Source organism: Pleurodeles waltl, chromosome 3_1, assembly GCF_031143425.1.
Source record: "Pleurodeles waltl isolate 20211129_DDA chromosome 3_1, aPleWal1.hap1.20221129, whole genome shotgun sequence".
Classification (NCBI taxonomy): Eukaryota; Metazoa; Chordata; class Amphibia; order Caudata; family Salamandridae; genus Pleurodeles; species Pleurodeles waltl.
The window spans coordinates 871,820,553-871,833,191 of NC_090440.1; the positions used below are offsets into that span (position 1 = coordinate 871,820,553).

Here is a 12,639-nt window from a genome sequence, read left to right on the forward strand (position 1 = left end):
GGTGCCTTGGACGAGATCACCTCGACCTGCACCCGAGAACCGGGGGAGCGCTAGCGCTCCCCCCATGGGCCCCCAACCCACACACCCCTGTCGTGGATGGAAGGGGAATCCTATTTTTGAGGCCAATCTGCCCCCAAGGGGGACAGAAACCACTAGACACCAGGGAGGTTTTTTTTCTGCGTGAATTTCATGCAAGGGGAGCAACCCCTTAGGCAAGGGTCGTTCCCCTGGTGGGCAAATTTATTTTAGGCCATTTCTGCCCCCCTGGGGGGAAGATCAGCCTATTTTAATTAGGCCGATCCGAAACCGCTAGGCACCGGGGATTTTTTTGTTGTTGTTGTTTTACAGATGGTGAGCGACCCCTTAGGCAAGGGTCGCTCCCCTGGAGGGGCAAATTGTATTTAGGCCATTTCTGCACCCTTTGGGGGCAGATCGCCCGATTTTAGGTCAATCTGCCCCCAAAGGGGGCAGAAACCACTAGGCACCGGGGATCTTTTTTTTTTTTTTTGTGCCAATGTGACGCAAGGGGAGCGACCCCGTAGGCAAGGGTCGCTCGGGGGAGGGGGGGTAGGGCAAATTTATTTTAGACCATTTCTGTTGTTCTGTTGTTCTATTGTTACGCAGCTCTGCCCCCAGGGGGGTAGAAACCTCTAGGCGCCAGGGCAATATATATTTTTTTTTAAAGAGATGGGGAGCGACCCATTAGACAAGGGTCGCTCCCCTGGGTGCAAATTATATTTAGACCATTTCTGCCCCCCTTGGGGGCAGATCAGCCAATTTTTGTTAGGCCAATCTGCCCCCATGGGGGCAGAAACCACTTAGGCACCAGGGATTGGTGTGTGTATGCGTGTGTTTTCTTTAGGGAGGCGGCCCCTTGCGTAAGGGTCGCTCCCCATGGGAGCAGATTACTGTTGGCCATATCTGCCCCCATTGGGGGCAGATGGGCCTATGTTTGGAAGGCCCATCTGCCCCAAAGGGGGGGGGGGGGGGGGCAGAAAGCCCACCAGAGGCCAGGGAATTTTTTTTCTTCCAAAAATAAGAGGGTGGGGGTTCCAAAGTTGTTCTGCCCACTAGTGGGTAGATGGGGCAATTACCCCTGATCCACACCCGAGGCGGGCAGAAAGTCTACTAGATGCCAGGGAATTTAAAAAAAAAAAAAAAAAAAATTGGGGTGATGGCTACCAACAAGTATGGGCCTGGTTATGCCCCCACCTCAAATGAAGGGGGTAAGTCTTTCAGCTCTCCCCTGCACTCTAAAACATCTTATCCCACAGCAAGCAAGAAGGCATTTGATTATTTTGGGTTTTAGTTTTACATTTGGACCATGAGAACTTGGCTTACACTCAAAATCGTCCCACTTGGAATGGTGAGTGCTGCACTTTATGGACTTTGGATGCTGCGATGTAAAACAAAATCCACAAGACCTAGACACATCTGAAAACTAAACATTTGGGTGATTCCAGACTGGTGTTTCACATGCACCCGCACCATTTTTGTACCCACGATCCCCTGCAAACCTCCAACAGTGCTGGAAATCACACATTTTTCCCACGTTTTTGTGATGGAACCTTCCGGAATCTGCAGAAATCCACAAAATTCCTACCACCCAGCATGGTCTCATCTATCCCGATAAAAATTCTGCTGCACTTGTCAGCCTAAAAATGTTTTTTTGCAAACTGCCCTTTTAGACCCCCTTTGTTCTCTCTCAATATCGACATGTTTTTGGCTCTTCCCTTTCACAAGCACTTGCCCCACCTACACAAATGAGGTATCATTTTTACCGGGTGACTGAGGGGAGCATTGGGTGGTATGAAATGTGTCCCAGTGCGGTGATCCCAAACAGAAATGTGGGGAAAATGTTTTGTTTTTTTAGCTAAATTAGAGGTTTGCTGAGGATGCTGGGTAAGAAAACATTGGGGGATCCACGCAAGTCACACCTCACTGGACTCCCTCGGGTGTCTAGTTTTCAGAAATGTCTGGGTTTGGTAGGTTTCTCTAGAAGGCTGCTGAGCCCAGGACCAAAAACGCAGGCGCCCCCCTGCAAAAGCAGGTAGTTTTGTATTTGATAATTTTTATGTGTCCACGTTGTGTTTTGAGCCATTTCCTTTCGTGGGTGCTAGGCCTACCCACACAAGTGAGGTACCATTTTTATCAGGAGACTTGGGGGAACGCTGGGTGTAAGGAAATTTGTGGCTCCTCTCAGATTCCAGAACTTTGTCACCAAAATGAGAGGAAAGTGTTTTTTGGTCACATTTTGAGGTTGGCAAGGGATTCTGGGTAACAGAACCTGGTCAGAGCCCCACAAGTCACCCCATCCTGGATTCCCTTAGGTGGCTAGTTTTAAAAAAATGTGCTGGTTTGCTAGGTTTCCTCAGGTGCCAGCTGAGCTAGAGGCCAAATTCCACAGGTAGGCACTTAGTAAAAAAAAAAAAAAAAAAAAAAACAACAAACAACAAACACCTCTGTTTTCTGTGGAAAAAATGTGATGTGTCCACGTTGTATTGAGCCATTTCCTTTCATGGGTGCTAGGCCTACCCACACAAGTGAGGTACCATTTTTATCGGGAGACTTGGGAACACAGAATAGCAAAACAAGTGTTATTGCCCCTTGTCTTTCTCTACATTTTTTCCTTCCAAATGTAAGACAGTGTGTAACAAAGACGCCTATTTGAGAAATGCCCTGTAATTCACATGCTAGTATGGGCACCCCGGAATTCAGAGATGTGCAAATAACGACTGCTTCTCAACACCTTATCTTGTGGCCATTTTGGAAATACAAAGGTTTTCTTGATACCTACTTTTCACTCTTTATATTTCAGCAAATGTATTGCTGTATATCCGGTATAGAATAAAAACCCTTTGCAAGGTCAGCTCAATTATTGGCTCTGGGTACCTAAAGTTCTTGATGAACCTACAAACCCTATAAATCCCCGCAACCAGAAGAGTCAAGCTGACGTAACAGTATATTGCTTTAAAAAAATCTGACCTGGCAGGAAAAAGAGTAAATCGTGGAGAAGAATTGCTGTTTTTTCACCTCAATTTCAATATTTTTTTATTTCAGCTGTTATTTTCTGTAGGAAACCCTTGTAGGATCTACACAAATGACCCCTTGCTGCATTCAGAATTTTGTCTACTTTTCAGAAATGTTTACATTGGTTTCTCACCCATTTTGGTCACTAACTGGAAGGAGGCTGAAAGCACAAAAAATAGTAAAAATGGGGAATGTCCCAGTACAATGTCAAAATTGTATTAAAAAATTGGGTTTTCCAATTCAAGTCTGCCTGTTCCTGAAAGCTGTGAAGCTGGTGATTTTAGCACTGCAAACCCTTTTTTATGCCATTTTCAGGGAAAAACCCACAAGCCTTCTTCTGCAGCCCCTTTTTCCCATTTTATTTTTAAAAAACGAACTTTTCACTGTATTTTGGCAAATTTCTTGGCCTCCTTCAGGGGAACCCACAAAGTCTGGGTGCCTCTAGAATCCCTAGGATGTTGGAAAAAAAAAGACGCAAATATGGCATGGATAGCTTATGTGGACAAAAAGTTATGAGGGCCTAAGCGAGAACTATTCCAAATAATCAAAAAAAGGCCTGGCACAGTCGGGGGGGAAAAGGCATGGCACAGGAGGGGGAAAAGGCCTGGCAGCAAAGGGGTTAAACGCAACCGGTGACGACGGACAGGGAACAGGGGAGGGTAAAGGGGAGTGCAGGTGTATTCCTACAGGGTGGACCATTGGATCTCATCATTGAGGCCTGTTGTCAGTGTGTAATCTCCAGACCCATCTCTGTTCATGGTATAACAGTCTTTCTTTCATGTTTGTTGTCGAGTTGTTTATTTTGTCTGACAACCCATTCCATTTAGTCGGGGATTGTAGTCCTACGGTTGACTGGGTACCAGAAGAAAGTTTGAAAACTGAAAATATTCTCCTCCAGGGCTCAAAGGGGCCGTTGGTCAAAAAAGATATGATCAGCTTCGTCCCGGTCAAAGCTCTCAAATCAGAAAAAAAACGGACTAAGATCCATTCTGCATTGTGACTCAAAACTTTTCAGTAGAAAAGCTACCAACCTGCTTTAAATAGCTGCCCTTTGGTTCAAGGTGGTGGCTTCATTTTCTATGGTGGCCCAGTCTACAAGGATTTTTCTTCTCAAAGTTAGTTTAAAAAAAAATATATATATTTTGACATAAATATTTACTGTGACCAATCTACATGTGGTATCCAATGAGGGCTCCATTGCGGTTGGCCACAAATGGTGCGTAGGCTCTGGTCTAAGGCTACCATTAACTATTAGTTTATGCATTTTGCACAATTTTCACTTAACTCGTTAAAAATTCATATTGCCTTATCGGATTATTGTATTGTCCTTAATTTAAAACTGGTTATGGAGTCTTATTGTGTTTTGTGTGACTTCCACTGTGTATGCACTAAAACACTTTACACATTGGCGTTGATTTAAGCCAAACTGCTTTGTGTCAAGTTATTGTTTGAGCACATGTATATCCAATTAGCGCAACATCTTGCAGGTGGTGGCCTTGTTCTTTGAGAAGGACACTTCCACCCCCAATAATCTTATTTCTGTAACTAACATGCTGGTTGCTGAAGACACAGCTCTTTAAGGCACCGATTTATGATTTAATATTGATTGTTCCCACATTCAGCTGAGGTGAAACGAGTAGGGGACACTCTACTTGGTATGGCCACACAGTGTGTTCAAGTGAAAAACGTGGTCAAGACCTCCCCTCAGACCCTGTCAAACCTCTGCCTGAAAATAAATGCAAAGCTCGGTGGAATCAACAATGTCCTGGTGCCACATCAGCGGTAAGGTGGTGCTCAAACACCCATTTTATTATGCTGGTCTAGTCTGGTGCAGGTAATTAGGTTGTACTGTTCATTTTTTCTTTTGTATCCTACACTGTGCAGGCAAGGAAACTGTCCATTAGAAATGAATTTAACAAAATAAATCTGTTTGTTCTGCACATCTGAAACAATACATTAGTCTGCTCAGTGTTGCTGGCCACAGTTCAATAGGTCTGCCTTTAAGCAGTACTGAATGCTACCAAATTACAGTATCAACTGAGCACTTTGCATTTATGTGATGCCTGTTAATCATTCTCAGAGTGCCAAGATTCTGAAAGTGCCACAGGACCTTACCAGTGCTCGGAATGTGCTATGCAAATGTTGTGATGTGTGTTTTTTTTTTTCTGCTGGTGGTTAACATTTTCAAGGTTACAATTGGCTTTCTGAAAATCTTTTTTAATGGTGGGTTCAGAATCGAGTGGTGGGGAAGGAGGACTGTAGTATTTGAAGCACTGTACTAAAAGTATATATGTTCGATGGCATGTGTGGCTGGAGATCCACATGCTTTGCGTTCTCCTCTTGTGTTTGGTCCTGAGTAGTGCAAGTTGTTTTTCTTTGAAGAAGCGCGTTGAGTCACAAGATCGAATGACTCCTTTTCTCAGTGATATTGTGCATGAATATCCATTCTTTTTAGATAGTTTTCTCTCTGCCACAGTGTTGGGACGTCTGCATCCATTCAGTCTTTTTTACAACGTTTGGTTTTCAATCGGTTTTCTGTTCCAGAAGTATTGTATTCGATCACACATTTCTATCTCAGTGCTCTGTCTTTATCCTTTTCGTTGGTTCGGGCTGTGACCGACTGCCCTTCTAACCTTTAGCGCCTGTCTCGGGCCTACCTTTGGTGTGGGTCCAGTATCACCAGACATTGTTCACTGATGGAACAAATTCCATTCTGCTTCTGTCCTGGGTGCTACACGAGGTTTCTGCACACCAATAAACACCTCATGTGCAACCTTTGCCCCTCTCCAGACCGCCGTGAAGTCGACTGCAGTGCTTGTTAATCTTTTAGATCCAAAAAAAGACCTTTCGGTACCAAAGGGCTCGTCGGCTGGAAATAGCTCAGAATGCACTGGATGGCACTCTGGACCTCTTCAGGGAAGAACTTGCTCAGGAAGAGGATGCTTTTTCCATCTGAGAGCTCAGTCAGATGTGAAGTTTGACATCGAAACCCAAGAACTTCCCTCTGCCCAACTTGTGAGTACTGTGGCCCCTGCTAGCCCCCCCAAAAAACTCTCTAAGGCCTTACAGCCTGCTCTAGAGGTCACCGGTCCACCATTGCCATCAGGCCATGGTCTGTTCCAAAAGACCGTTTCGGCCACCCTGCCTTCTTGCTCCGTGCCAAAAGTGACCGCAAAAGCTAAAACCTCAGCCCCAGGTTTGACCTTGATCACCTTGGACAGACATCGCTTCAGTGCCGAGCCGAAGCTCTGCACTGATCAGTCAGCCCGCTGCTTCCACCGACCAGGATCCTGAAGCACAACTCTTCAGCACCGAAGCCTTCAAACTGAAAACCTCATAATCCAGGGAATCAGGCCACTCTTCCACCAGTTCTTCATTAGTCAAGCCAATTCTTGAGAAGATTGACGCCAGACAGCACAAACTTAAAAATTCAAAAGGCATAGGCTGCATCATTGCTACACCTTCCTCTCTCATGCTTTCAAAGAGGAAATCGACTTTTGAGGAGGCTCTGGACATTCCTGGCCCTGCAAAGAGGAGACAAAGAACAAGACTACTAGCCCAGCTCGCCGACCTTCTCCATCACCTCCACCATCCTCTTCTCACACTCCACCTCAGTCACCTATGCAAGGGGATGACACCTCAGGAAATCACCACTGTTTCACACTAGGGTTTAGGGAGCCCTCCTGATGCAGATCCATGGCATGCCTATGACCCTGATCCCATTGTACCCAAATAACACAGATCTCTAACCTGCTCGCGCCTCCCCTCTAGAGGACACTATCTCCTATCAGCAGGTGGTTTCTAGGATGGCTGCATTCCAGCATGTAGAAGTTCACAAACAGCCCATGGAACTTCTTGTTCAATACTCTCTCCACCACGCTTACGGACACACTATCTTCCCATGCTACCTAGCATGCATAGACATGTGGAGGACATATTTTAGGAGCCTGTGTGCTCAATAGTGATCACACCACAGGTGGATAAGAAATAGAAGGCAGACCCTTCACATCTACTTTACATCAGGGCATCAGTATCACCCAATTGTTTAGTGGCCATCCCTGCTCGTAAGCAGTCTAATAGTCAACCCACTGGGGATTCTCCTCACCCAGAAAAGGAGAGTAAACAAATTGATGCTGCAGGAAAGAGGATGGCAGCACAATCATTGGTGCATTGCCAAGTCTCAAGCCCTTTTGGCCTAATAGGATCGGGCACATTGGGATGAGATGGAGACATTGTTACAATACCCCCATGAAGAAAACTGTAGATTGGGACAACCGATTTTCTCAGAGGGCAAAATTATCATGAACAACTCTATCCGATGTGCCCTCCATGCAGCATACGCAGCCTAGGGGATTAACACAAGTATCCTCTTGAGAAGGAATGCTCTGCTTTGGTGCTCGAGCTTAAAGCCAGAAGCCCAACAGGCAGTTTTGATCATGCCCTTTGACAAATAGCATCAGTTTGGAGCACAAGTGGATACAAAACTTGACAAGATGAATGAAACTGTCAAGGCCATGGGTGCCCTCCAAACTCCTACACACTGAGGTTCCTTTCGTCACCCAGGTAACAGGGGGACAAACAAATCCTCCACATCAGAGCCTTCCACATCTGAGCAGACAGCCCCAGTCCTACAGTAGAGGCGACTTCTGAGGTTCCTACAAGGGGTCAAATAAAGGGAGATGGAGTACTGGCACATGCGGATCCTTGTCTACTGCCAAACAGTAACTATAACTTCACCCCTACCATCCAACACCTGCCGGAGAAGCCTCCAACGCTTTCAAACAATCTGGGACACAATCACCACAGACCAATGGGTCCTTGCCACTATCCAACATGGGTATTGTCTGGCGCTCATTACCGCACCTACCAATATTCCCCCTCGCACCCACAGGTTTTTGCAGGAACACTTAGCGCTTTTCAAGCAAGAGGTCCAAGCCGTTCTCAAAAGGGCTATAGGGCCCGTTCTTCCCCAACACCAAGGTTCAGGAGTATACTTCCTGATTCCCCAAAAAAAGGGCGGATCCCTCACACCAATACTTGCATCTGATCAGAACACTTCCACTTGGTCACTCTTCAGAATGTCATTCCACTCCCACAGCAAGGTGACTTTGACAGCTCTAGATCTAAAGGATGCCTACTTTCACATACCAATTCACCCTGCACACTGAACATACTTATGATTTGTCATTGCACACAAACATTGGTTCAAAGTCCTTCCCTTCAGGGTCACTGCTGCTCCCAGGGTGTTCACAAAATATTTAGCAGTTGTTGCAGCACACCTGTGAAGGCAAAACGTCCACCAGTTTTCTTAACTGGACAACTGGGTTATCAAAGCCAGTACACTGCATCAGTGCCTACAACATACTCGGGTGACAGTGGATCTTTACAAACAAGGGTTCACCCTCAACATTCCCAAATCCCATCTCCAACTGCTACAAATTCAACCTTACTTGGGAGCAATTTTGAATGCACAGGGTAAGCATTCATCCAGCTCGCATTCATCATTTTCAGACACTTATACCTCAGTTTCAGGTAAAACAATCCTATATGATATGGAACATAGTGCGTCGCTTAGGGGTGATGGCTTCTTGAATTGCCATAGTTCCCCAAGCCAGACTACACGTGTCCCCTACAGCAAAGTCTGTCTCACCAATGGTCTTAGTCTCCTGTTCACCTGGAAGATCTAGTGTTAGACTGCCAAACTCCCTGTACTCTGCAATGGTGGAACACCAGCAGCCTCTTGAAGGGGTAGCCTTTTCTAGACCCTGTTCCTCACATGAGACTGACCACAGACACATCAAGGACAGGTTGGGGTGCACACCTCCAGGACTTGACAGCTCCTGGTCTTGGATGCCAAACATCTGTCTCTACACCAACTAACTGGTGCTTTAGGCAGTATTCCCAGCATTGAAAGCCCACCTTTCTCACCTGTCGCACAAGCTTGTCCTAGTCGGACATGACAGCTGTGTATTAATTACAAAAACAGGCCAAGAGGGGGGTGATTTGGGGCTTGGAGCAGGGGGCCCTTGTGGAACCTTAACATTGTACTCACTAGACACATGGGTCCCGATTTGAGTCGCTTCACTCATGCCCACTTCAGTTACTCTCATCGAAGGTGACTTTCTTAGACGACTTCACTTCACTCAGATGTGTACATGAGCTCCAGGCACTAACCTTGGAAGGTCCTTTCTTTTAAATTCATAGAGACAAAGTTCTTTTAACAAATCCTAAATCAGTTTCACATCAGTCCTTGAGCGCACGTTTTTTTCTCACAACCAGATTCTGTTGTAGAAAGAGCTCTTCACACCCTCTGTCAAAAGAGCACTTGTGTACTACATAGACAGAACTAAACTTTTAGGAAAATTAAAAAACGTTGTTGCCTTTTCTCCACCTCAAAAAGGCAACCCAACATCCAAATCGGGCATAGCCAGATGGATAGTCAAAAGTATTCTAACTTGCTACATTAAAATCAAGTCAGTTACCTGTTTATCCTAGAGCACACTCCACTCATAAAAAGGGAGCTACTATGACCTTCCTTGGAAACATTCCTATAGCTGACATTTGTAAAGCAGCTACATGGTCTACACCGCACACCTTCACAAAACAGTACTATGTGGATATTTTAGCATGCCAACAAGCCAGTGCAGGTCAGGCAGTGCTACGTACCCTCTTCCAGACACCTGCAACTCCCACAGGCTAGCCACAGCTTCTAAGGAGGAACTGCTTTACTCGCTATGCAGAGCCACACATGCCATTGGAAGGATTGTTACCCTATCAAGCATCTGATCGTGGTATGTAGTGTTGTAGATCCACTTGCGCACTCCTCCGTGGACACCTGTGACTGTAGCAGTTACATTATACATGTATATATTTTTACATATCTATTTACACATTGCATGGACATCTCTTCCTACACATTCCTTCCACTCCTTTCTCACCTGCCTGCGGGAAACTAGTCTAACAAAGGAGTTAATGGCCATGCACAATATTACTGAGGGAAGTTGTCGCTTGAGCTCATGAATTGACACTTCTTCGAAGAAAAACAACTTGCACCACTCCAGACCCAACAGTAGATGGCATGAGTATGCGGAGCAGGTGAATTTACAGCACTACATGCCACAAACTGATGCTTACAGGGTAAGTAACCTAATCCGTTCCTTACAGAATAATCCTATAAAGTGCCATATTTTGCACCCCTTGCCCCAACCATATTCTTCCCTGCAGCATAAATGCAAGTGATGAACCTCAGTTTTATAAATTCCTCCACTGTGGTAGATCTGTCCCCCAACCCTGAAATGTTACCTAAATGTTTTTCAGTTGCTTTCTCGTTGATGCTTCCCAATACTGAGATATTGATGTAGTTGGAATATTCTGTACCCTTTCTTCCTCACTTCACAGCTAGCTACTGCTAGGATCCACTTTTTTTTTTTTTTTTTTTTTTTTTTTTTTTTTTGGGGGGGGGTGGGGAGGTGGGGAGGGGAAGGTTGTTTGAGTGCAGGATTGACAATTCCAAAAGTGTAAGAATACCGATCAGATTTCTCTTTCACTTAAGCAGTTCGTAATTGTTTTTTGTGTACCACGTGTGAATGTAGATATGTGCTTGCTGCTCATGTTCATCTAGAGTTGGGCTCAGAGGTTGCAACTTGTTTTTGTTTGAAAGACTGCCGTAAGATCTGTTACTCCTTCCCTAGTCTGCAGTGCACAAGGATACAGGCTCCACCTCATTTTTCTTCCATCTGGTTTGGACACTTCAAGTATGAGCTGCAAGACTCATTATTGCTGACCTTTCATGCACAGCTCTTCGACCTCGGAGTAATACTTAACCTCTTTAGAACAAGTAGGTTTTGTTTATTGAACCTTCAGCGCAACCCTAGGTAGCTGTGGCTCTGCGCAACAAGGCTTACACAAAGGAACAAGTGGTAAAGCATGTAAACAGCACCAAGAAATGTGAAGAAAAAGACTCTCAAATCGGACACCAATTTATAAAAATAGACTATTTTTAGACACCAGTGAAAGTGATCTACTTGAGGGTTCCTAGTATATAGATTTTACAAGGTACAGTAAATATGTAGTTTTTAATCAACCGTGGACAATGGCAAATTCCCCAAATTTGACACATAGCCATGCAACTAGCTGAAAGTTTCTATCAGTTTGGGCGCAGAACTCCAAAGGAGCTGGTCAAGGGGATCAGCAAGGTCCTCAGAAATTGTTACTTTGGCATGGAAAGCAGCCTTTAGTCCTTTTTAGGAACTTTTACCGTTGTGCTGTAGGTTCCAATGGAAGTGGTCCTTATGCAAGGGATGCAGGATGCTCGTGGATGCAATGTGGTCATTCTGGTGGGGGGAGGTGTCTACTGGACTACCAGTTGTCAGGTAGTCTGGTCACAGCCAAATCATTTGCTGTGCATTAACTAGTCTTCTGTGTGACCTACCTGCACTCACTCTCCCGAGCGACTCAGGTGCAACTTTGAGCTTCAGGTCCTGTTATCTGGAGCTGTAAAACAGCAGTTGGCAGCAGTGTGAATTTTCTTGGATGCCAACTTAGCCCCGCAGGCTTCTTCAGTTGTTCTGGCCCGTGCTGGAAACAGGTCACCCAACTGATCCCTTGGAGTCTCTTGCTTCAGCTAGGTGCTGCAGACTGCTTTTCCACAAGCAGGACAGTGCAGGCACATTAGGCTCCTTTGACAGCCAGGAGGTGCAGTCCATGCCTGTGCAGCCTCTGTCTGTTTTGCAGCATGAATCTTTTCTGGATTCACATGCTTTTCATTATTCCGTCCTCTAGTTGCTGGGTCCTGAACTTTCCTCTTGTATATTCTTCTTTTTTTTTTTTTTTGGGGGGGGGGGGGGGATCGGGGGGGAGATTGGGGAGGGGGGTGTGGTTTATCGACTATCCTCACCATTTGGTGCATAGTTCAACCTCTACTGACATCAAACACCCATCCACAGAAGCCTCCATCTGTGGTCGCTATCTTCTAGTGTTTTTTTTTTTTCCACCATTAGATATGAAAGCATTGGAAAATTATCTGTCGTCGAAAAAAGGATATACTAACTGTTTGTTGAAAACAGTATTGAAGTTCTGGAGGGAAACCATCAACATCACGATCATAAGAGGTTTAATTTGGGAAAAATAGTCAGGTTTTTCTTCCCATAGAGAAGTTAGGAGAATGAGGCTACCCGTCGAAGAAAGACAGAATGCACTGGCAGGGGACCCCCAGGTACAAGTGATATTGAGAACACCTAGTTTTGCTAATGCCCGGAGTGTTGCCACAAGTTTGCTGTAGGAAACTTTTTTTTTTTTTTTTTTTGCAGTACCCTTCACTTTTTAAGCCCCTTTTTATAGGTTGAGTATTCGAGAACTCTTGTCTATACTTTAGTATATACTTTGTGGGCTCTCTGCTTTTCCTTTGCTTGTTTCGGTACAAAATCCTTGCTTGCTAGTGGTCAATTCTTCCTCTGTCCCATCTTTTCGTCCGTTCCAAAAAGCAGGGCCCTAGTACCTGTGCCTTTCCTCTTGTCCCATTTGAGCATCTGTTTAGGGACTACTAGTCCCCTTTCTCTAAGAGCATTTGACCAAAGCGTACGGTGTTTTCAGTCACTCTAGCCCGCTTCT

General features: G+C 45.2%; 1 protein-coding gene across 6 annotated transcripts in view; it reads left to right on the forward strand.

The window, feature by feature from the left end:
• The window catches only part of AGO4 (argonaute RISC component 4), a 421,284-nt gene that overhangs the window by 277,472 nt on the left and 131,173 nt on the right, over positions 1–12,639 (forward strand). For all 6 annotated transcript variants that reach the window (XM_069223826.1, XM_069223825.1, XM_069223829.1 and 3 more), the window contains one exon: positions 4,653–4,812. In XM_069223826.1, the coding sequence (XP_069079927.1) occupies positions 4,653–4,812 (160 nt within the window). The remainder of the gene's footprint in view (positions 1–4,652; positions 4,813–12,639) is intronic.